Source organism: Drosophila montana, unplaced genomic scaffold (assembly GCF_035044405.1).
Source record: "Drosophila montana isolate Dmon_TW-CO22-7 unplaced genomic scaffold, ASM3504440v1 contig_3733_1, whole genome shotgun sequence".
NCBI classification, from domain to species: Eukaryota; Metazoa; Arthropoda; class Insecta; order Diptera; family Drosophilidae; genus Drosophila; species Drosophila montana.
In genome coordinates this window covers 1,089,030-1,113,904 of record NW_026998620.1, presented here as the reverse complement: position 1 = coordinate 1,113,904, position 24,875 = coordinate 1,089,030, and the positions used below count along the sequence as shown (strand labels likewise).

At 40.0% G+C, this 24,875-nt stretch overlaps 6 protein-coding genes across 6 annotated transcripts; 3 read left to right on the top strand and 3 right to left on the bottom strand.

The window, feature by feature from the left end:
• Positions 1–1,131: 1,131 nt before the first annotated feature.
• On the top strand, positions 1,132–1,571 carry LOC135437170 (uncharacterized). The gene is made up of 2 exons (XM_064695034.1): positions 1,132–1,271; positions 1,335–1,571. Exons 1-2 carry the CDS (start codon positions 1,257–1,259, stop codon positions 1,569–1,571), a joined length of 252 nt encoding a protein of 83 aa, XP_064551104.1. The 5' UTR covers positions 1,132–1,256.
• A 222-nt stretch (positions 1,572–1,793) lies between these two features.
• LOC135436892 (serine protease snake) lies at positions 1,794–4,548 on the top strand. Its single transcript, XM_064694662.1, has 5 exons — positions 1,794–2,109; positions 2,174–2,289; positions 3,052–3,161; positions 3,231–3,395; positions 4,082–4,548. Exons 1-5 carry the CDS (start codon positions 1,794–1,796, stop codon positions 4,518–4,520), a joined length of 1,146 nt encoding a protein of 381 aa, XP_064550732.1. The 3' UTR covers positions 4,521–4,548.
• Positions 4,549–5,466: 918 nt separating this feature from the next.
• Positions 5,467–16,317, bottom strand: Gel (Gelsolin). Its single transcript, XM_064695089.1, has 8 exons — positions 16,177–16,317; positions 12,980–13,271; positions 12,386–12,578; positions 9,942–10,016; positions 7,852–8,047; positions 6,088–7,799; positions 5,902–6,027; positions 5,467–5,670 (listed from the first exon to the last, which is right to left on the bottom strand). The coding sequence occupies exons 2-8, from the start codon at positions 13,021–13,023 to the stop codon at positions 5,611–5,613; spliced, it is 2,406 nt and encodes an 801-aa protein (XP_064551159.1). The 5' UTR covers positions 13,024–13,271; positions 16,177–16,317; the 3' UTR covers positions 5,467–5,610.
• A 599-nt stretch (positions 16,318–16,916) lies between these two features.
• Positions 16,917–18,945, bottom strand: abs (ATP-dependent RNA helicase abstrakt). Its single transcript, XM_064695086.1, has one exon. The coding sequence runs from the start codon at positions 18,825–18,827 to the stop codon at positions 16,968–16,970; it is 1,860 nt and encodes a 619-aa protein (XP_064551156.1). The 5' UTR covers positions 18,828–18,945; the 3' UTR covers positions 16,917–16,967.
• A 506-nt stretch (positions 18,946–19,451) lies between these two features.
• Positions 19,452–20,915, top strand: LOC135437209 (pre-mRNA-splicing factor RBM22). Its single transcript, XM_064695088.1, has one exon. The coding sequence runs from the start codon at positions 19,536–19,538 to the stop codon at positions 20,820–20,822; it is 1,287 nt and encodes a 428-aa protein (XP_064551158.1). The 5' UTR covers positions 19,452–19,535; the 3' UTR covers positions 20,823–20,915.
• A 525-nt stretch (positions 20,916–21,440) lies between these two features.
• On the bottom strand, positions 21,441–24,655 carry LOC135437207 (protein VAC14 homolog). The gene is made up of 9 exons (XM_064695085.1): positions 24,482–24,655; positions 24,254–24,404; positions 23,458–23,688; positions 22,930–23,395; positions 22,547–22,873; positions 22,374–22,482; positions 22,022–22,318; positions 21,725–21,967; positions 21,441–21,665 (listed from the first exon to the last, which is right to left on the bottom strand). Exons 1-9 carry the CDS (start codon positions 24,577–24,579, stop codon positions 21,524–21,526), a joined length of 2,064 nt encoding a protein of 687 aa, XP_064551155.1. The 5' UTR covers positions 24,580–24,655; the 3' UTR covers positions 21,441–21,523.
• Between the last annotated feature and the right edge of the window lie 220 nt (positions 24,656–24,875).

The following is a 24,875-nucleotide window of genomic DNA, read 5'->3' as shown; positions in this document are numbered from 1 at the left end:
CTATACGCAGCACCGAGCTGAAGGGAGTTTGTATTCGGTTAATAACATATTCTTACATGCCGAAAATAGTGAACCTACGAAAATCGATAACATTGACACTTATCGATATGACAAACCGTGTGATACCCGTTACATAAATTGCCACAATAACATAACAATATATCTCTGGCAATGTTTTTTATTGGGGTGAGAATGGAGAGAGGTATTCAGATAATAGCATAAAATATGCTTGACAAACCCAGGCTGGAAATCGATATGCATAATAGTGCGATACCTGTTACATAAATTGCCAAAAAAAATAATAATAAATCATCATAACATCAAATAAATATCAGACTTTTTAATTGGGGTGAGAATGGAGGGAGGTATTCAGATAATAGCATAAAATATGTTCGAAAACCTAGGCTTAAAATCGATATTTATCGATATGAACTGTATTGTGATACCCGTTACAAAAATGATATTATCTCTGGTAATGTTTTTTATAGGGGTGGGAATGGAGGAAGTATTCAGACAATAATATAAAATATGCTCGACAAGCCCAGGCTGGAAATCGATATTTATCGATATGCATAATAGTGCGATACCTGTTATGTAAATTGCCAAAAAAAATAATAATATATATCTGACTTTTTAATTGGGGTGGGAATGGAGAGCGATATTTAGATAATAGCATAAAAAATGCTCGACAAACCTAGGCCGAAAATCGATATTTATCGGTATGAGCTATATTGTGATGTTTGTTACAAATATTACATAATAATATATATCTGGAAATGTTTTTTATTGGGGTGAGAATGGATGGAGGTATTCAGATAATAGCATAAAATATGCTCGAAAAACATAGGTCGTAAATCGATATTTATCGATATAAACAACTTTGTGACACCTGTTACATACATTGCGACAAAAATATAATACCCTTTTCGTAACGATTTTCAATAAGTACAGGGTATATTGGGAGCCCGCTCTGCGATTACTGGAAAATCAGGGCTCAATACTGTCTGATCGTTTGTCTGACAATCGAGTTGTGGATATTATGTTAAACAAATGAGTTTTCAAAACTCGTTTCGTTATTGTTTCAAGTTGTTCAAGTTCGTATAGTTGCAAATTATAATTTGATTATGAACACAACGATAAGTTTTGAGCCCCAAAAAATTATATTATTTATAAAGTTTTATTAAAGTTTTTCGGACTATAAAAGCGCCTGCGGCTGCGAGCGCGAGTTTTAGTTTTGCCTCAAGAATTGCACGAAAATGAAGACTATTTGCGTAAGTTCCAGATCTAGTAAAAGATATATATTGAGATTAATAGAGAGAGTTTTGTCATGTCAGCTACTTTTGCTGTTCGCCCTGCTGGCGGCCCTCGTCTATGCTGCACCCGCGCCCGGCCCCGCGCCTGCCAATGATCCCACCGTCAACGTGCTGAGATACCGTAATGACCAGGAACTGGAGCAAATCCAACGTTCGATAATTGCGCAATACGAGGCACAATTGGGGGGCACCACACAGGTTCATGCACCACGCACCGCCACGCTTGTCAATCCCCAGACACTGGGCATCAACATTTAAATGACCGAAATCAAAAAAAAACGTTAAATAAATTACAAATTGTTGTGACAAAATTTCTTCGACCATTTCTATATGCTGATAAGGCTGATAAGCCGCCCGGCTCGGCTCGTCTGAGCTGAGCTCGTCGCCGCTTTAGTCTCGCTTCTCTGCTCCGACTGTACGCATTTCAGTCCAAAAAAACGAAATATTTAAGAAATCCGAATTTATAGCTAAAAAAAAAAAATGCGCTGCTTTTTGGCTCTGCTCTCGGCTGCGCTGAGCTGCTTGGCTTTTGGCCAGCGTTTGCCCAAAAGTCAGCCGATGTTCTTTCCCCAGGAGCAGGACATTGTTTTTCCGGGCACCAAACAATTTGATACACTGTACAAAATAAGTGACTTTCATTTGGTGGGCAGACCCGATAACAGCCTGGAGCTGCCGGAGCCACCAGCCCGCCAGCTAGATCCGCATGCCCACAGGCCCGGGCAACCCTTTCCCCCGCCGCCAAATGGTCATCGGCACAAGAAGCGCAAAGGCAGGCAGCGGCGCCTCTGCGAGCGCAGTGAGTTCTTGCTCCTCTTTTTGTTCAGTGTATTTATCATTCATTACCCTATTTACGCCCAAAGAGTACTCCGAGTATGTGGAGCGCATATTTCCCAACGATACGGCCGTAACGGAAGACGCCAACGATGAAGATTTCGATGGGCGCGTACTCGCCCGACCTGGTGAATACCCTCATATGGTAAAAGCTGCTCAGCTGATAACACAACATTTTGGTGAATACACTCAGAGAAAAATGTGAAGCATTTTGTGCTCAAATCAAGTGCAAATTTTATTGAAAATTTCTAAAGCTGAGAAATTTTTATTTTAGACCCTTTTCTGTTTAATCTAAGATTCCCAAATGCGGTGCTTGAATCTAGGAAATGTTGTACAGTAATGAAGGAAGAAATTTTGTACTTAAATCAAGCACAAACTTTATCAAAATTCAGTCAAGAGTGATATTTCTTGAACTGAAATAAGCCTCCTATCCAACGATTTTGTTGAAGCCCTAAATTCTTTCAAATGCGTTCCTTGAACCTAGGAAATTTTGTGTTTGAGTCAAGAAAACAAGAACTTTTTACTTAAAACAAGCACAAGCTTTATCAAAATGCAGTCAAGAGTGATATTTTTTGAACTGAAAGAAACTTCCTAACCAAAGATTTCTTGAAGCCCAAAATTCTTCAATATTTGACTTAAGTTGAGAGCACAATTTAAGAAATGTTATACATTTACGCTTATTTCAAGCATACAAGAACTTAAAAAACTTATTTTAAGCTTAATCCAAGCTTTATTTATTAAATTTATTTATTAAAATTAGTTCTTAACTTAAGAAAACCAGAAAAATTTCAACACAAACCTGAATTCTAAAATTTTGAAATGCTAATTTTGTCAGCCCCATTTTTCTCTGAGTGTAGCTCTTACAATAACGAACAATAACAAGAACCCGGTCAATTAAATTTCATAGGCGGCGCTCGGCTTTGCGACGAACTCCGAAAAAATCGACTACAAATGCGGCGGCAGTTTGATAAGTGAGAACTTTGTATTGACTGTGGCCCATTGCACCGAGGTGGAGGGGTGAGTTGGGAACGAGCGTCGGGTCGATTGTTCTCTCTGATTGCCTGTGGCCCATTTAACATTTTGTAGCGCCGCGCCGAAATGGGTGCGAATCGGCGGACTGAATCTGTTGATCGATGAGGCGCGGGTTAAGCCGCAGAACTTTGGAATCGAAAGCATATCCAAGCATCCCGATTACAGAGTCGATTCCTACTATAACGATATTGCACTCTTAAAACTGGAGAGAGATGTGATGTGAGTATAAACTAATGAAGATGTAGAAATAGAAGTATGAGTAGAAGTAGAAGTAGAAGTAGAAGTAGAAGTAGAAGTAGAAGTAGAAGTAGAAGTAGAAGTAGAAGTAGAAGTAGAAGTAGAAGTAGAAGTAGAAGTAGAAGTAGAAGTAGAAGTAGAAGTAGGAGTAGGAGTAGGAGTAGGAGTAGGAGTAGGAGTAGGAGTAGGAGTAGGAGTAGGAGTAGGAGTAGGAGTAGGAGTAGGAGTAGAAGTAGAAGTAGAAGTAGAAGTAGAAGTAGAAGTAGAAGTAGAAGTAGAAGTAGAAGTAGAAGTAGAAGTAGAAGTAGGAGTAGGAGTAGGAGTAGGAGTAGGAGTAGGAGTAGGAGTAGGAGTAGGAGTAGGAGTAGGAGTAGGAGTAGGAGTAGGAGTAGAAGTAGAAGTAGAAGTAGAAGTAGAAGTAGAAGTAGAAGTAGAAGTAGAAGTAGAAGTAGAAGTAGAAGTAGAAGTAGAAGTAGAAGTAGAAGTAGAAGTAGAAGTAGAAGTAGAAGTAGAAGTAGAAGTAGAAGTAGTAACAAATCTAGTCAGAGTAGACCTTTTCTAGCAATAGACATATATAGTATATATATATAAGTTTTTTATTATTTTAAAATTATATTTGATGTTGTAAGAAATATGAAGAAATATTCATGAACAGCCTCTCCTTTCAGCCTAACCGAGTACGTTCGCCCCATACGTTTGTGGGTCCGCGGGGAGATACCGACATCGATTGCTTTCGCCATGGGCTATGGCTCAACAAGCTTTGGCAAGGGCATGACATATCGCTTGACCCATCTGAATGCGACCATTGTGCCCAACGAGGAGTGCAACAAGGATCTGCCCGTGTTCGCGGAGACTCCCAATGGCATAATAGATAGTCAAATATGCGCTCAGGACTTCGTTCAAAATCGGGACACCTGTCAAGGCGATTCGGGCGGTCCGCTGCAGCTGAATTTGCCGGGTCGCAGACATCGCCACATCCATTATCATCTTATTGGCATCACCTCATTCGGCGTGTTCTGCCGCAGCAGCTATCCCAGTGTCTACACACGTGTATTTACGTACCTGGACTGGATCGAAGATGTCACGTGGGGTGTTCCAGAAAACTGAATCTAATTTAAGACAATGTCGCACAGACTGCAGCTGACGATTTCTAAATTATTTAATAATTCAAAAATAAAAATAAATTTAAAACAAAAATAGATCATTCCCTCGATTCATCGATTCACATAGTTAAGAGGCTTTTAATTTTGGGAAGGTGTGTTCCACGAAATGAAATCTCTTTTAGATAGTTTTATCTAAAACAATTTAAATTTGAACATTTTAATAATTACAAATACTTGTAAATGTGTGAGTAAAAACATTTCCATTTAATACCAAAAAAATTACATTACGTTACATTTTATTACTTTCGTGTTTATGTATCTGGATTTCATCGAAGAAGTCACGTGGGGTGTTCCAGAAAACTGAATCTAATTTGAGACAATGTGCTGTTGATTTCTAAATTATTTAAGAATACAAAAATAAAAAGTAAATCGAAACCAAAAATAGATCATTCCCTCGGTTCATCGATTCACAAAGTTAAGAGGCTTTTAAGTTTGGGAATAGGTTTTTCCAGGGAATGGAATCTCTTTTAAATAGATTTATATAAAACCATTTAAAATTGTAAAATACTTTATGTCAGTAAAAAACATGTTCACTAATACAAAAAAATTACATTACATTACATTTTTTTTCTTTTGAATTTTTTAAGGCAAGTACGAAGAAACAGTTTTTCCAGAGGATGAAATCTCTTAAAAATAGTTTTATCTAAAACCATTTAAGATTTTAACATATAAAAAATTACAAATACTTTTAGTGAGTAAAAACATTTCTATTTAATACAAAGAAATGACATAACATTAAAGTATTTTTTCTTTCGTATTTTTTGAAGGCAGAAACGAACATAAATTTTTGTCAATTTTGCTGACATAGTTTTTCCAGAGAATGAAATCTCTTAAAAATAGTTTTATCTAAAACCATTTAAAATTTGAACACTTAAAAGATTACAAATACGTTTTGTGAGTAAAAAACATTTCCATTTAATACAAAAAAATGACATTACATTAAAGTTTTTTTTTTCTTTCGTGTTTTTTTTAAGGCAAAAACGAACATAAATTTTTGGTCAATTTTGCTGAGTATTCTAGCTGAGAGTCGCACATCAGACCTCATTGTTGGCATCCATAATCTGGCGTTTGATGTCCTCATAGGAGGGCAGGGTCTGCGATTAAAAGAGAAGATCAATAAAGTGTTCAGGAAATGGAGGAGATTGTTGAATGAGATGCGAGCTGGTGGACTTGTGGGCGCCGAGATACTCACTCACCGATCAAGTCGAGTGTTTGGGATCAGGCATGAGTGTGAGCGTGAGCGAGAACAAGATTAAGCAAAGCAGGCGATTGTTATGTATTTAATGTGGCATGCGGCGATGGAGTTTGGCCAGCGATCTACTCACCTGCCAGTAGCTGTCCTCCCAGGCGGGGAACATGCGCTTGAAGGCGCCCGGCTCCTGGCCCTGGGTGACGCGCACAATGCTCACGGTGTCCATGGTGCGGGCGGTCGGCTCCGAGCCAATGTAGCGCTACAGATCCAGAGGAGGAGGAGTTAGTTATTGGAGAGTTTCAGTCGGGCATTGATTTACCTGTGCCATGTCCAAGATCTTGCCGTTCTCCTCGGCTGTGGCGCCGGAGCCAACCCACAGGTAGATCTCATCGCCGGCATCGAGCAGCATGACATCGTCCGTATCGAGATCCTCCTGCTGGAAATCGGCCACCTCCTCGACCTTGGCGCGACCGGTGCGTGTGAGGCGGCAGTGGAAGAGACGCGGCTCCAGCAGCGGCGCCGTATGATCCTCCAGATTGCGATCGTACTGACCCTCGCCGTTCAGCTCCTCCCAGAACTCATCCGGTTCGGCGCCCTCCTCGACCAGCTCCAGCTCCGCATCCTTCCAGTAGTGGGCGAAGCGTGCCGTGGCCGCCTCCTTTTCAAAGCTGGAGGCGCCCAGGCCATGCCAGACGTAGACCTTGTGCGTCTTGGTGGAGGCCAGCGCGAAGGCATCGCTGGAGGCCAGCGATGAGCTATCGGCGGGCACCTCGCTGGCATGGACGTCGCTCTCGACGGTGCCGCGTATGCGGAACAGCTGCGAGGAGACGGGCAGAGCCGTATACGATTCGAGCAGCTTGCCCTTGAAGATCTTGTAGAAGTGACGCGGCTCGTGACCCTGCGTGGTGCGCACCAGCAGCGCGTTCTGCTCGACGGCCAGCGCCAGGCCGTCCTCGAAGGCGCGCTCCTTGACCGCCTCATTGGCCTTGGCGCCCTGCCAGACATAGACAATGGCGCCCTTGTCGCCGTTGTTGGCCTCATAGTTGTAGCTGAGCACATAGGAGCCGAAGCCCAGCAGCGGCAGCTCCTCCTCGAAGGGCACACGATTGCGGAGCACCTCGTTGCTGCCCGGCTGGCTCACGTACTGCGTAATCTCGCCGATGCTGTTCTGGCCGTGATCGGGCATGAAGCCGATCGCGCGACCGCCGCTCTTCTTCAGCTGCTGGACGACAGCGTCGATCTCGTCCAGATCCAGTGACTCGTCCGAGCCGATGTTCAGCGCCGAGCGGACGAGGCGAGTGTGTGCCATGCCGGAATCGCGCCACGTGTCGAAATATTGTTTAAATGGCGCCGATTCGGCGCTCTCGACGATACGATGGATTTGCGTCCAGGCGGGATATTTCTTGGTGCGCAGGAACTCCTGCGCCTTGGCCATGGCATCGGATTTCTCCTGGGGCGTAGCGCCACGGCCAACCCACACGAAAATGCCGGAGCCGGTGTCCAGTATGAAGCAATCGTGCGTGTCCAGCATGGCTTGGCGCAGCGGCTTCTGGGCAATGGTGTCCACCTGGAGCCGGCCGCTGGCATCGGACACCTTGTAGAGGGTCACGGCGGCGGCGTCGGTGCGCTCGAAGGCGCCATCCTCGTCGGAGGTGGACTCCTCGGGCACCTGTTCCGGCGAGCCGGAGCCGAGCACATCGAAGAACTGCTGTTTGTCCAGATCCGTGCTGAACTCATCGATGATCTGGACACGGGCGCGTCCATTGTGATCCTGATCTCTAATCTGATTCGCAGCGCTAATGGCCTTCAGCTTCTCCACACGCTTGGCCTGGGCGCCGACATAGACGTAGATATCGTTGCCGGCATCCAGAATGAAGCAGTCGCCCTTGTTCATCGAGGAGACGGACAGATTCACCTGGCGCACGCGCACATTGCGCTTGCCCTTCACCTGGAACAGACGCTTCTCGCCCTGCGCATTCGTCTCCACGTGCTTGAATCCGGTGCCAACGCCGCCCTGCTCATAGCGAACACCTGTAAAAAACACAATCAAATGCGAACTGAATTCTGGGCAAGCTCTAGTTACCGTTCTTGAAGTAGCCGAGGAACAGCTGGGACTCGTGATCCTGCACCTCGCGGTGCTGCACCGGACCGCCATTCAGGATGTCATCCAGTTGGACGGTCAAAATAGCCGCAGCGCCAGCCTCATCCGTGGAGGTCTCCGAGCCGAGCCAGAAGTGCACATCCCATGTGAGCTGCTTGTCCTTCGGATTCTGCTTCGTCTGCGCACGGATTTCGAGAGGAAAGTAATTAATTAGTTAATTGATTTTCGGCCTAATATAATAGCTAATTAATTAATATAAATTAAATTTAATTAACTAAGTATAAAGGTATTTAATTAGTTAATTGATTTTCGGCAAAATATAATAGGTAATTAATTAATATACATTTAATTTAATTAATTAAATATAAAAGTAATTAATTAGTTAATTGATTTTCAGCCTAATATAATAGCTTATTAATTAATATAAATTAGGTTTAATTAATTAAATATAAAAGTAATTAATTAAATAATTAGTTACTTTACGGCCTAATATAATAGCTAATTAAATAATATAAATTAAATTGAATTAATTAAATATAAAAGTAATTAATTAGTTAATTGATTTTTTAACTAATATAATTATTTAATATAAATTAAATTTAATTAATTAAACAAAAAAGTAATAAATTAGTTAATTGATCTTCGGCCTAATATAATAGCTAATTAATTAATATAAATTAAGTTTAATTAATTAAATATAAAAGTAATTAATTAATTAATTAGTTAATTGATTTTCGGCCTATTATAATAGCTAATAAAATAAACAGAATTCTTGAGATCTCAAATATTTTCTAGTTTACTTAAATCAAGGAAATTCTAGGGCTTATCTTGATGTTTCCTATTTTAACATGTACATGCAATGCCTAAAACAGAACCAGTTCAAATTTCGATTTTTTATTTCATGTATAACGAGTCGAAACCTGAACCGCACCCAACTGGTTCAGAAATAACTTAACCTATAAACGAACCCTACTTTTTTAAACATTTTTAAAAAAAAAACATATAAAAACTGTTTATATATTTATGTTTATAAGGCAGTTTGTTTTATTTAATTATATTAAACGCCTTGAACCGAACCAGTTCACAACAAAAACAAACCAAATTTTTTAAAATTTTTAAAGAAAAAGTATTAAATTTCTGTTTAAATATTTATGTTGTTTCTTATTTTATTATACACAACGCCATGAACCAAACCAGTTCAAACACCGAATTCTAATTTTATTCACGAGTTGAAACATGAATCCGAACCAGTTCACAATAAAAATAGCTCAAACCCTCATTTTATTTCAATTTGTCAATAAAATATAGTAATTACTATTTAAATATTCATGTTTGAAATGCAATGTTGTTGTTTTGCTAAATATAACGCGTTGAGCCGAACTAGTTCAAAATCCGTATTCCAAAACCAGCTCACAACATTAATAACTGAACCTTAAACTGAACCTAACCCTACTTTTATTTTAATTTATAAAGAAACTGAGTAGAAAACCGGTTAAAATATTTATGAATATTATTTCATTTTTAAATTTAAATTACGGAAAATATTGATGAGATGTTGTTCATTTTGGTGCTAAACGTACCGGGTCGAACCATGTGGAGATCTTATGGAGAATTTATTACATGAGTTTAAACTTCAATTAACTATTTGTGAACTTTTTCAAGCTAACTTAATAAGATGCTATACAATTCTTTAGACTTTCAACTGTTTAAATATTTATAAGTTCCCACTTCCCACATTTAAGTGAACTTAATATTTGTTTTATATTTTTAATGAGAATCTAGAAACCACATGTTACTCATAATATAACAATAATATCTAGAAAGTGTATTTATTTACACAAAGAATCATTGTTAGTCAGTTTTTTACAATTGTAACGATGCTTTTTTTTTCCTTTGACTCAATTAAAATGAGTCAGTTTTTGAGGTGGAAAGGCCACAAGTAAACCCGACCCTGATAAAAGCAATTATTGCTATATAAAGCATAAAAATACAACAATTACTAAATTGCGATTAAAATGTGCATTAATTTCTTAAAATATTGTTTTCATTATTAGACAAAATATGTTACTTACATTCAGAATTATGAAGGAATCGCCAGTGTAAAATTTGCCATAGTTGTTGGGCGGATACGGCACGGGCTCGAAATTCTGGACAATAGGAAAATAAAAATTTCAAAAAAATCATTAATTTTCAGATGGACATATATATATGTGTATATATTTATGCTATTTCGGTTGCCGGCAGTGTCAAAATATTTATGTGAAAAAATCGAAAGCAATTTTCTATAAACAAAGACAAAAAGAAAAACTTAGCATGTGCCCGGCGGCGGCGGCGGCGGCGGCTAATAAATTTTGCTAATGTTTCCCGAGCTAATTAACGCGAGCCGGGCATATGGCGTTGTTTACTGTCCAGTGAAGATTCGCTGGCGAAACAAACAAAAAACATCTGCTGCTCGAATTGCGTGTGCTCAGCGAACAGAAACTATCGTCAGGCACAAGTCAATAATTCCTTTATGCGAGTGTGTGTGTGTATACCTGTGTGTGTACCTGTGTGTGTGTGTGTGTGTGCGTGTGTGTGTGTGAGGCAATACTTTGCATGGCAAATGCCACAAGCTGGATGAGCAACGCATTCGTGCGTGGGCTACGAACTTTCCCCCAAACGATGTAAACATGCAGCAGCAGCAGCAGCAGCAACAACTATTTATATAAACTTTTCTCGTAAATGGGGCAATTGCAGTATACAAAAGTGAAAATGTGCGAGCGCATTCAAAATAATGCAAAGATGCACTCAGAGGAAAAGTCAATTCTTAGTATTTGGCACGACTTTGGCTAGAATACCATAAAACAAAATGATTTTCCTTTAAAAATGTCAAAGTAAATTTTAATTTTAATTACAAGTGTGATTCATTCTTGTTCGTTAGAAAAATATGCTTGTTTTAAGTAAAACATACTTAATTTAAGCGGAAAAGTCAGTTCTTAGTATTTGGCACGACTTTGGCTAGAATACCATAAAACAGAATGATTTTCTTTCAAAAATGTCGAAGTACATTTGAAATTTTAATTAAGTGTGAATAATTGTTGTTTTCGAAATTGTTCGTTAGAAAAGTATGCTTGTTTTAAGTTAAACATACTTAATTTAAGTGGTAGTCAGTAATATATGGCACGACTTTGAATAAAACGACTAATATTAATTAAAATTGTGACTCATTCTTGCTTTCGACATTCTTCGTTAGAAAAATTTGAAAAATATGCTTTTTTTAAGTAAAACATACTTAATTTAAGCGGAAAAGTCAGTTCTTAATATTTGCCACGACTTTGGCTAGAATAAAACAGAAAGATTTTCCTTCAAAAATGTCGCAGTAAATTTCAATTTTAATTAAAATTGTGACTCATTCTTGCTTTCGACATTATTCGTTAGCGTAATTAGAAAAATATGCTCGTTTTAAGTAAAGCATACTTAATTCAAGACATAACTTGACAAACTCAATTCAAGCACAAAAAATTTACATTTTTTCATTCTTAAAATAAGAATTTTGTCGACAGCTTGAAGTAGTTCGTTCTTGTCTGGATTTTCAGTTTGGTTGTACTTGATTTAAGTACGAAAATTCTTGATATTCTCTCAAAGTAAGGAGCTCACTTTAAAGATTTAAGTTTTATATTAAGCACTTTTGGACTTAAAAGTGTTTTGAAATATGATTCTCATACATTAATAAAGATACTTTAAACTTGGCCGAATTTAAAAACAATTTGTATTGATTTCTTCTCTCGCAATGCACCACAATTAAGTTTTTTTTTAATAGAGTTTGTACTTGATTTGAGTAGAAAGTTCTTGCTTGTTTTTGACGTACATTGACTGTACCAATTCGGACATAAAGTACAGTATTTAAGCGGCTCTTGTATGCAGAAAGTGCTCAAAAAAAGAAGTTTATGATCAGCTGTCCGACAGTTTGTACTTAATTTAAGCACAAACATATTGATATTTTTTTTGTTGGGACAGTAGAAAATGCTTGATTATTTATGTCGTGCATTTACTGTACCTTCACAGACATAAAGTACAGCATTTTAGTGGCTCTTGTATTCAGACATTTGTGGACTAAAGAAAGTGCTCGAAATAAGAAGTTTTTTTAATAGAGTTTGTACTTGATTTGAGAAGAAAGTTCTTGCTTGTTTTTGACGTACATTGACTGTACCAATTCGGACATAAAGCACAGTATTTTAGCGGCTCTTGTATGCAGAAAGTGCTCGAAATAAGAAGTTTATAGTCCAGCTGTCCGACAGTTAGTACTTAATTTAAGCACAAACATATTGTTTGAGAGTGGAAAATGCTTGATTATTTATGACGTGCATACACTTTCACAGACATAAAGTACAATATTTTAGTGGCTCTTGTATTCAGACATTTTTGGACTAAAGAAAGTGCTCGAAATAAGAAGTTTGTCTAACAGCTTGTACTCAATTTAAGCACAAATATATTGATTTTTGTTGTTGTTGTTGTTGTTGTTGTTGGACACACTTACCTCGATGCGCCAGATCTCCAGGCCAGGAGCGCGGCCGGCATTGGCGAAGGCTGGATGCATGACGCGTCGACCTGGCTGCTTGCTGTTAACGCTGGAGGGCTGAACCTGACCGGTTTGGACGGGGAACGCGGGACGTTGGTTAAGTGTGCCGGCCGAGCAGAGACTTGTCGAGATTGCGATAAACACGACCAAGCTGCAAAGTAAATAAAGTGCTTCAAAATTATTCAGCGCTCAGTTTTCAGTCTTGTTTTGATTGTCAAGCGCGATGACAATTCAACTAAGTAGTTGCCGCCTTTTACAGGCAACCAGCTGACCTGGCCTCAAGGCCGTGACTCATGGCCATAAAAGGTCACTAAAACCTGGGACGAATTTCGTGTACTATTTCTAGAATTTAAGGCAGTCTTCTACTGCCAAAATATATATACGTATTTTCCACTTACAATTATGAGCATATAATTAAGAGTGTTTGCTTTTTTCTTTTTGTGAACACGCGGCGTATGAGTAATATTTGTATTTGCACTATTTAATTAGCACTTGTGTATACTCTATGAAAGACGGGAGCTTATTAGCTAGTGAACTGCTCGCTTGCATTACCTGCAGATGACTGCCAGATGACGGGCGGCGCTTCGCGTTGCCATTTCGACGCGTAGACGATTGCGGGGCCTGCGAGGGGGAGGTGGAGGGGGGTGGGGCGTGCGCCTTTGTTTATTGTTGCTCGATATATATGTGTGTGTGTGTGTATGTTCAACAAGTTGTATCGGGTGAATTGTTGCTATTATTATGTAGTATTCCGCCTTTGTTTTTATCGTTCCCAACTCAAACAAAAAGATGATTATCCGCTGAGAGAGACAAAGAGAGAGAGCGAGAGCGAGAGAGCGCGAGTGAACTGCAAAAGAGAAAGAGAAGCAACAAGTTATAAAAACATCGTAAAAAAACAAACTTTACTCCAGTTCAAACATATATTAATTGCTTTTATGGCAAAACGCACTCAGATCTATTGATATTAAGTTTTGCAATAATGTATAGGAAATAATAAAGATATAAAACGGTTAATAATAATAAATAATGCATAAAATAATAGATGAGCTGTAGAACATAGTTTAATTCAGCTGAGCATATTAACTGGAAATTTAAAGCTGCCAAATCAAATATTTATAACAAACAAAAGAAATAATAAAGAAACAATTAAATGATAAATAATATAAGGATATTCAAATATTGTAGCAAACATAAGGAGGAAAAAATAAATTATATACTTAAAGTATTAAGTAAATAATATAAATATAAATATAAAAATAAAATACATAAATATTTTTTTTATAAATTATATTATAAATATAAGCCCAACTTTTAAGTTTTTAAAATATTGTAATGAAAGAAAAAAATGAATATATTAGATATATTAAATATATACAGCAAAAAATAAATATATATAAAAATAATATATATATAATATCAAGAATATATCCTGCATAAATAGTAATAATAACTCCTATATACTTATATATGCTTAAAAACTATACCAAAATATAATATTGTAAAAGGAACAATAATTATATTAGAAATATTATATAAATATCATAACTATATATATATATTATTTTTATAGATAAATTAAAATATAAAAGGCAGCCAAACAAAAAACAAAAACATTTTCCTTTATGAGTTCATTTTCATTGTATTCAGGATATAAATATAGTATATATACATATATAATATCCAAATTTTCAATTTATGCTTTCTATAAAAGGTAGCTTGAATCAGAGTATTAAATTAAAATGATCAAAACTAAAATTAAATATATATTTCTATATTTTTGTTTAAATATTGTAGTTTAAAAAAGAAAATGTATTTAAATCTTTAAAAATATAAAAAAAAGTTTTTGTTTTTGACAACAATATTTTTAATTCTCTGAATATGTTGAATAAACTAAATTGTAAATTAGAAAATTAAAAAAATATGAAATTATAAAATTTTGGCTTGTTTATAAGTTTGTAAATAATGAAATATAAAAACAGTAATAAATATTATTTAATTAATAACAATAAACAAATATTATTGTAAACAATTGACAAGCAAGAGCAGCTAATTCAAGACTTAAAGAAACATTAAATATTTATTTTATATTTATGTTTAAAGAAGCATTAAATATTCAAATTTAAGCGGGCACACTTCAATATTTTAAGATGTTGATAGTTAGACAACAAAAAATATATATGTAGGAGATAAATAACATATAGTTTTGTTTTATTATACCACGCATTGAAGCTGTAAATTAAAGCATGTCACGCATGTTTTTATTGTTGCATTGTATTTTTCTCTTTTTAAGTAATTAGTTTTGCGGTCTGACGACATTTTGCGACTCGCATGATATCACGAATTGAAGAGATGGCAAGCCCTTTTCTCTTTTTTTCCCCAACTAGGTCGCGGGTATTATAAAGAAAAAAAAACTATATTTATGATTTATGATAAGTGTGTGCCATTTTCAAGTTCGACTCGTTATTGGAATATATATGTATATATATGTTAAGAGTACACACGATGTGCTTTGCATAATAAACAAATATCTCCCCCAATTGGCATTCCAAGTATTATCAGGCATAACGTCACCTTCTACATAGATCATCGTTCATCACAATTGTTGGAGTGGAAGCAGAATTCACCAAAATTTCATGTTTAAAATCTCATTAGGAATAGTGAATAAAAACTTGTTAACTCATAAATAAATATTTACTTGAATATATAAGGAGAGATAAGAACAACTGCGTTTTAATATGTCATTAAAAATGTGTTAAAAAAAAAAAACAACAACAATAACAATAATTAGCAAACAATATCACTTCCTTTTATCTCTGTACATAGATGAGCGTATATATAAGGCTAATTAGCTAAAAATTGTCTTGTTATTTAAAGTATTGCTAAAACTGGAAACTATGTTTTATCTAAATTTATACGAAAATAAACTTAAAATTTGTTTATAACTTCAGCTCAGTTCCCTCCAAAAATGTTTTTTATTAAATTAAATACTATTTGTGATATTTTCTAACCATTTCCTTTTGTGAGATGTTAATTGCGTGTCATCAAATAATTAAATTTATTTAAATTAAATAAAACGTCTTGAACCTGGGTTCAAGAATGTGGAAAACTGAACGAAACCAAGTTCCAGCCTCTGGTTCGAGCCGTGAACCGAACCATCGGAAGTTTTTTAATGGTTTGCGGCCCTGATTGTAAAAGGAACTGTTTATCTAAGTCCTACATATATATTTATATGCTAAGATTTAAATCTATAAAACGCAAACAATCCCGATAAATTGTTAAAAAATCATATTTTACATGCAAGTGACAACACTTTTAGTAATCCTGTTTATATGGATTACTAAAAGGCAAAATATACCTACTATAGACATGTCTATCAAAGGCTAGCCCGAAGGTTTTAACCCAAGATAAGCTAAGCTCAAAACAATTGATAAGCCCAATCAAATTGATTGACTGCATGTACTATAACATACTATACTTTATACTATATGCACACTGTAGAGCCTAACGCAGTTTATAATTGAGCAATTCTTCGATTTTACTACGCACAATCAAAGGTTATCAATAGCTTTATAGTGCTTTTCAATGATATCGTTTCTAATTGCTTTCAATCATATCTATTTCAATTGTAAACATCACACATTTTGGGCTTACGTATTCGATGACAGCTGCACTCTTGATTTAAAAAATACACACAGCAAATACAAATACACACACACAAACACACACACAGAGTATGCAAATAAAGCACTTACGCTTTTCTTCACTGCAATGAACTGACCGCTTCCAGGCTTTGGGAGCGACTAAACGAACTCGGGATGCGTGTAGTGATCGAAGCAACGCAGCTTGAGACACTGAACGAAACTCAACGATTGTCGTCGACTTTATAAAAGGCCGCTCAAAGCTGACTTCAACTCGCGCTCTGTTTCTCTCTCTCCCTCTCTCTCTCTCTCTCTCTCTCTCTCTCTCTCTCTCTCTCTCTCTCTCTCTCTCTCTTGCAGTGCGGCTGAACGTAGCTGATTGATAAGACGCAGCTCGGCCGATAAGCGAGCGCCGCATACAAAAAGTACCTATGCAAAAACAAACTGTAAACAAATGAAAAACACAATTGAAGCTTTCCAGGAAACCAGGTTAAAGGTCACTGATTTACAGCCAGAGAATTCCCAGCTTTTTACTCAGCGAGCCAAAGTCTAGGTAAGCCTTAAAACACTATGCAACAAATTATTGCGAATTAAAAATATTAATTTTTTAGTTTTTTTTAAAATATTAGCTTTGTAAATTAATTAAAAAACTTTTCACATATGATAAAAAGAAGTTTTTAAATCTTACTCAACTTGGCTGGATATTATTTATAGACTTATCCAAAAATACAAATTCGAGTTCCCTAAGATTAAGAGCTTTGCTTTGTAAATATATTTAATTATTTATGCTTACTAAAAAAACATCCAAAATTCAATATTGAAGGATTTAAGCTCTCATTAAAAAAGTTTACGACATGTTTTGCACATTTGTCTTGTTTATTTTGTAAAATAGTGTAAACGTAAATCTAGTAATCGGCAGCCGTGTTAGACAAATAGTCGCGCCGTCCAATATTGGAGGCCTGTTTGCTTTGCACCGCCTCCAGCTTGGGGCACTCGGTAATGCGATGGCCCAGACCGCCGCAGTAGCTGCAGCCGTGCGAGTCGCCCAGATCGAGATGCTGGTGTTCAGCCTCGGGCGCCAGCTCTTCCAAGAAATCGGGCACCTCCTGCTTGCCCTCGAGCAGCAGGTGCTTCAAGTCCATCAGCACGGATTGTTCGGTAATCTTGTTAATCATCGTCGTGGCCAGACCCTTGGTATTCGAGCGACCCGTACGACCGATGCGATGCACGTAGTTCTCAATGTCATCGGGCATATCGTAGTTGATGACATGCTGCACGTTGGGGAAATCGAGACCCTTGGAGGCCACGTCTGTGGCAACGAGCACATCCTTTTTGCCCACACGGTAAGCGTCGACGGCACGCGAACGCTCCTCCTGATCCTTGCCGCCATGTATGGCCACCGCCTCGACGCCCTTGAGTAGCAGATACTCGTGTATGCAGTCCACATCCTGCTTCTTTTCGGCGAAAATGAGCACTGGCGGCGCCGTCTTCTGCAGACAGTCCAGCAGGTAGACCACCTTTGCCTCCTGCTTCACATATTCGACTTGCTGTGTGACATTCATGGACGCAGCGCCCGCTCGTCCCACATTTATGGTCACGGGCTTGACGAGGGCGGAGACCGCAAAGTTTTGAATCTTCTTTGGCATGGTGGCCGAGAAGAGTAACGTCTGGCGCTGACCCTTGAAGAAGGAGAATATGGTGCGCACATCCTCCTCGAAGCCCATGTCAATCATGCGATCCGCCTCGTCCATGCACAGATAACGGCACATGTCCAGCGTCAATATCTTCTTGTCCAGCATATCCATCAGTCGGCCGGGTGTGGCCACCACAATGTGCACGCCGCGCGATATCACCTCGAGCGCCTCGCTGACCGGCAGTCCGCCAATTGCCAGGCAGGAGCGAATCTCCGGCATGCCGCACAACTGCAGATGTTTGCTGTAGTGCTGGATGATCTCGTGCGTCTGCTTGGCCAGCTCGCGGGACGGGCATATAATAAGGCCATACGGACCTTCGTTGCGTTCAAAGGGCAATCGGAACTCCTGCTCGAGGGAAAACATCACAATGGGCAGCACAAAGACCAACGTCTTGCCGGAGCCAGTGAACGCAATGCCAATGAGATCCCGGCCAGCCAGCACCGTGGGCAGGCCCTGCACTTGTATGGGCGTTGGCTTCTTGATGCCCTTGGCGGCCAGGCCGTTGAGTATGGCCTTGTGGAACTTCATCTCTCGAAAACTACGTATGGGCGGACTGAGATTCTCGCCCTCAGTCAAGATTCTCAGCTGGTTTCGTATTGCTTGCCGCTCCTCCTCCGGCATAGCTTCTATATAGCGTGGTGGGCGCCAGGATGTCTTAATGGGTTCCTCGTACTGTATGCCCTTGGCCAGCTCCGCGACGCCCATCAGCGCCTTCTGCTGCGCAATGCTCTCCATAATTTTCTCCTCCTCGCGCAGCTGTTTCTCGACGGCGCTCAATTTCTTAGCCTCGGCGATTTTCTTCAGCTCTGTGTGCTGGTCCAGCAAACTGATGTTGTATTTGCGGCCCCAGGTCTCCGCATCCTGGGCGCCTTGTGCATCATCATCGTTTTCATTCTCACTGGAAGACTTTGGCTGTGTTGTCTCCGTTGCCAGCTGAACGATGCGGCCCAGCTTCATTAAATGCTGCTTCTTGCGCTCCTTGACCGGCACATAGGGCACATAACTGTCATCCTTCTCGTCTTCATCGGATGACCTTGAGGTACGTCTGTAACGCTTAATTGGTGGTCCCATATTTATTCAATTTCATCAACAAAATCTTTGTTTTTGTTTACGTTTTCTTTGCAACCAAACGTTTTCGCCAATTGAGCGTTGCCACATGGTTCGAATCGATAAATGCACAATGCACATTTGCGATACAACTCAACATCGTATATTTTATAAATTTAAAACATAAATATCGCTCATCTCTAATCGGTGTACACAACAACAATTCTCTTGAATTAACTGCTAATTATGAGCATGCAAGACGTTAAAGTCGCAAATTTAGCATTGCCACATAGCTTAAATTTCACCTAAAGCCTTGCCTCCATGATCGATTTAATTACTAACTGACGGCGCAAAACTGCAACAATACCATTATTTTGTATATTTGGCGTAATTTTTATAAAGGTATCGATGTGTAGAGTCCAAGACTTTTTTTTTGTGGCTTTAAAGAATTTGTATTCTTTATTCACCTCAGATTGCCAAAAGTCGGCTTTGCTATATTGTGGCTTGTAAAAACAAAATATGATTGCGTTGCTTAAATCAAAAAATAATAGGATTGAGCATTGGCACTTGGCCCAGGGCTACCAGATCAAGTCAAGAAAATACCAAAAAATACTGGGAAAAAAACGATATATCGCTGGTGAATCGTTAAATCGAACATGTTCCGATAAGTTTTTTTATATTCTGCATTGTAATTTTTTTTATTAAAGTAACAAAAATAATTGAGACGTAGCGATGTCTATGTCAAAGACGACAAATACGTACAACCGGCAAAATTGGGAGGATGCCGAATTCCCAATTCTCTGCCAGACGTGCCTGGGCGATAACCCGTACGTGCGCATGATTAAAGAGCGCTTCGGCAAGGAATGCAAAATCTGCACGCGGCCATTCACCATATTCCGCTGGTGTCCCGGTGCTCGGATGCGCTTTAAGAAAACTGAAGTCTGCCAGACGTGTGCCCGCCTAAAGAATGTGTGCCAAACATGCCTGTTGGATCTGGAGTACGGCCTGCCCATCCAGGTGCGCGACGCGGCACTAAAAGTGGCCGACAATATGCCCCAAAGCGATGTCAACAAGGAGTACTACATACAGAACATTGACGCCCAACTCCAGGACGGTGATGGTACCGAGGCGGCCGGCGCGGTGGGTCGCTCCCTGGCGGCCAACGAAATGCTGTCCAAATTGGCGCGCACGGCGCCGTACTATAAAAGGAACAGGCCGCACATCTGCTCCTTCTGGGTGAAGGGCGAGTGCAAGCGTGGCGAGGAGTGTCCCTATCGCCACGACAAGCCCAACGAACCTGACGATCCGCTGTGCGAGCAAAATATCAAGGATCGCTACTACGGTCGCAACGATCCGGTGGCCGAGAAGATAATGAAACGTGCCGCATCATTGCCCACACTGGAGCCGCCCGAGGATCGCAACATAACCACACTGTATGTGGGCAATTTGCCGGAAGAGATTACCGAGCCGGAAATACGTGACCAATTCTATCAGTATGGCGAGATACGTTCCATTGCCCTGGTGCCGCGCCAGCAGTGCTCCTTTGTGCAGTACACAAAACGCAGCGCCGCCGAGTTGGCGGCCGAGCGCACATTCAACAAACTGGTGATGCACGGCCGGAAGGTCAGCATCAAGTGGGCGCACTCGCAGGCGAAACAGGGCACCGCCGCAAAGACGGATCGACGCTTTGATGTCGCCGGCATACCGCCGCCCAGCTCCAAGCCCAACGACTACTTTAATCTGCGCCAGGAGCAAATCAACGTTATGCCCGCCGGCATGAAGCTGCATCAGCTGCCCTCCAATCTGGTGCCTGCCTCCGCATACCAGATGTACGCTCAACCCACGTACGCAGCGCCCTACAGTGGCCTGGGCGTGGCTGGCAGCAGTGGAGCTGCCTCTGGTTCTAGTTCAACAGCCGCAAGTACCTCCGGTGTGAATCTCGATGCCATTCCACCGCCTCCTGGCCAAATGCCCTATCCCAGCCAGGATGCCAGTCGCATGGGCGCCCTAAAGAAATAATTATATTCACTTTTGTTCAATATATCACTACGACAGTTTACTATGGAAAAGATAGGAACAAATTTAAAAATAAAAAAAAAGTAAATAAATCAATCCTTTAGCTAGAACAAATTATCTGAAAGAATATTGCTGCAAAAGCAAAGTTTATGCCCGATCTTTCAAATGTCGAGAAATCAACAGATTAAAAGATTTAAAAGACTTCACAATTTGGGAATGATTGAGATTGAGGGAACGATGAGATTCCTGTTGACAGTTCTTTAGCTAGACAATTTCGTAGAACCCTTGTAATATAATATTGTTCTGATATGTAAAACATATTGTATATATATGTTGAATCTTGATCAGTATCTAAGGCGGAGTCGATTAGGCTCCATGCTAACTTTTCTCAGAGGATACCAACATGAAACTAAGCTTAGCTCCGCCTTTCTAGTGCAGGCAGTACAATAGTTGGAGCTGGCCGGATGGAATAACTATATATTATGTAGCTAATGGAAATGGGCTATTGCATCTTCGACTTGCCAATAAAAGCCGTTCTATGTGTTCCTCACTCTGCGAGCTGTTTTCCAAATTGTAAACTAACTTGTTAAGGCTAGGCGTTAAAAATTTCTAGACATGATGTACATCAATCTTGCAATAAAAATTACGCTTTATGCCTAATGTTAGCTTAATCACAGATATAATATAATTGTTTAAATATAATATTAATTACTGTCCGGCGTAATTACACTACGTTTGCGCTGGATTATGCGCTGGGCGCGATGCGTCTTCTGCCGCTCGACGAAATGGGCGCGAAGTGCAGCAAAGTCAATGCCGCTCCTGTACTCAACGGATTTGCGCTCATCTCTGCAAAGAGATATACAATATTATTATGATAAGAGAGTAAAGGCGTAAAGGTGTCTCACATGGGCTGCTGGCCCCAATAGTTGGGCACACATTGCAGGCGATTTCGGAGCGTATCAAAGGCCAGGGTTTGCGGCAAAAGCATGAGAATGCCAAAGAGCGCATGTGCCAAATACTGGGCATCAGCACAGTTATTTGATTTGGACACCAGCGTGAGACGCAGTGCAGCAAAGATGGGCGACTCAATGAGCTGCACCAGCTTATCCAGTTCGACCAGCAATTCCAGCGTTATTTCCACATCAGCGCTGAAAGTTAAGGCATTAGCTACGATCGAACAAAGGGAACAGATTGGCACGTACAATAGAATAACTAGCTCGGAGACATGCTGATAGCACTGGGCGATTAGACAAAGCGACAGCGTGGACACTGGACAGTGGGCCCAGCTCTTGTAAAGGCATTGAAATAGATCCGCGGACTTCTCATTGGATATGTCACGCAGGCTGGTACGCAGCTCAAACAGCTCCGTGGACGTAAGCAAGATGTTGTTCAGCAGCCGCACAACAGTCGAGGCAAACTTTAGATTCGGCACTTCCTCGGCTATGATCTCGGCAAAGGTGCGATAGATATACTCTGCATTGAGGAGTACACAAAGTTGCCTAACAAAGAAAATCGAGTTAACATCAACTTATTATAATGGATCAGGCTGTCTACCTTATAATTAGACTGGCTCTGGTTTCCAGTATCACCTTCTCCTCGCTAAAGAGATTTAGCAGGCTCAGCAAAAACTTGCGATAATGCGGCTTGTTAAAATCATCGAGATCTGGAGAATTCAAAACAAATTATAAATATGTATCTGCAATGGGCCTAGTCCCAACTGTGCCCACCCTTTGTATCCTGCGAGTTGATAATCTCGGCCAGTACACACAAGCTTTGGAGCACCACCTCATCCGAGTTGTCCGAGAGCGTGGCCAACAGATTGTTGTTCAGATTGTTGGCATGCAGTGACATCTCGTTGGGAAAGTTGGTAAACAAATGATGTATCCATTTCAATACGGCAATCTTTGTGTGCGTGGAGTTGTGCGTGAGGTACTGCGAGAGTACCTCCATAATGGAACGCAAATCAATTTTGGCCACATTTTGGGTTTTCAGTTCCTTCGACGAAACCAGTTGCATCATGGAGTTGTTCACCGATACGGCACATTCCTTGATGCCTGAAAAGAGGAATCACTTTAATAACTGGATTTGGAATAAGCCTTAGTCCACCCACTGCGCTTGGACTCCACATTGCACTCCAGGCATGGCAGAATGGCCGTAAATATGCCGCTAGCATAGGGCAATACATTGGGTCCAAATATTTGCACAAATTCCCGTATCCAGGTGATGGCTATCGACTTGATAAGCTCGTTCAGGGATTGCGCGTGTGTGATTAGCGTGTTGATGGTATCCTCCATGCGCACCGAGGAGGAATCGTTGCGTATGGACTTCAAGAACTGACTGATTGTATTCTCGCACATGCGCTGAGTCTCCGGCGTATTATCCTCCAGCATGACAAAGAGGCCATCGAGAATATCCGTCAGATATTTGACCATATTTATATCGGGCACAGCATTCAAAATTGAGATCCACGAGATGACATATTGGCGCGCAAAGGCATTATTCACATACATGCGCTCCCTGAGCAAGGGTATAAAGGCCTCCAGATTGAAGGTCTCATACGATTCAGTGACAATGTCCTGCAGGCAAATAAACACATGTATATTAAAATATAATATATACAATGTCGGGTACGACAAACCTTTAGCAAACGATCCAGCAGCTCGCTGCCGTCCTTCACCATTTGATCGGAGTCGGTGACCAGACGCGACAGAGCCGCAAAGAGCTCCGGAAAGAAGGGTATAATGGCCGCCCGCGCCACCTTAACCACATTGTACAATGATTCGCAGGCAAAGTAACGCACACGCAAATCCGGATCAGACAGGCAGTTCATAATGGGCGTCACCAGCTCGTTGACATATTTATCCGAATCCTATGCAAAATATATTACACATTAATATTCAACTTGTAGCCGAAGATTAAATACCCTTGCAGACATCAAGGAGATTTGTATGCTCTTGGGAATTACAATATAGTATTTCGATTTAAATATTTTTCAAGTTAATAGCTTAGTGAAGTTTAGTTATAATATCCTGGAAAATAAAGTTTTTTATATAAAAACTCCATTTTGCGCTGATTGTTCCCATGGCAGTGGCCAGTGTTGCCAATCGAGCTACTTTCTAGCTTAGTTATGTAGCTATTTTCACAGCCCATCAGCCGGAAACAGTTAATATTTTTAACGGACCTAGCCATTTTGTTTGCTTGCCAATTGGTTTTCGGCAAGATGCTTCGAGCGGCAGTTGGCAACACTTAGTCATCAGCGTTGCCAACTGCCGGTTAAAGCATCTTTTTATTAATTAGTGGTCCGACTGTTAAAACTGAATCACGCATATAGTAAATACTTTGACTTTTGTTTCGATAGATTACACGCCGAGGGACAAATTCATAATACCTCCTAGAAGGGTATAACAATGACTAATAGATGAGCAATTGCTTACTTTGCCCAGCCCTAAGCCCGTTGCGGCTAGCCCGATGAGCGCACCCTTGCGGCGATTGGCATCGCGTGATGTGGCATAGTCGTTGGAGAGTACCTCGATCAGCTTTCGTATTTGTGTCGCATTATTTTTATCATTAAACTCAATGACCATTCTGTGTGTAAGGAATAAAAATATGTATTTGTTTTTGGTTTGAGTTCTATTGGAGGGGCGTATTCACTGATTATTTACTTCTCAATCTCGTGGGAGGCCACTTTTCGCTTGTCGTACATTTTGTCGCCCAGCGCCTTGGCACAGGACTCACTTAAAGGCGCGTACGGTGGATCCATTGTAATATTTCGTTTTAAAATAAGTTTTAAAGTTTGTTTGCTTGTGCCGCGGTGTTGCCACTGTGGCTGGCACAGCTGTTTGGCCAGTGCTGCCACTTAACAGGACAAATGTGAGCAATGAAAAATAATCGGTCTGTTAATACCCTGTATGGTTAGAATTTTATGCTTGCTGCGGCCGCTCGATAATAAGAAAGGGGATACTTTTATTATTATCAAGAAATAAATTCTGCATTATTATATATATTGTATATTATATATTATTTATACATTCTGTCAAATAAGTACCCGGAAATTCT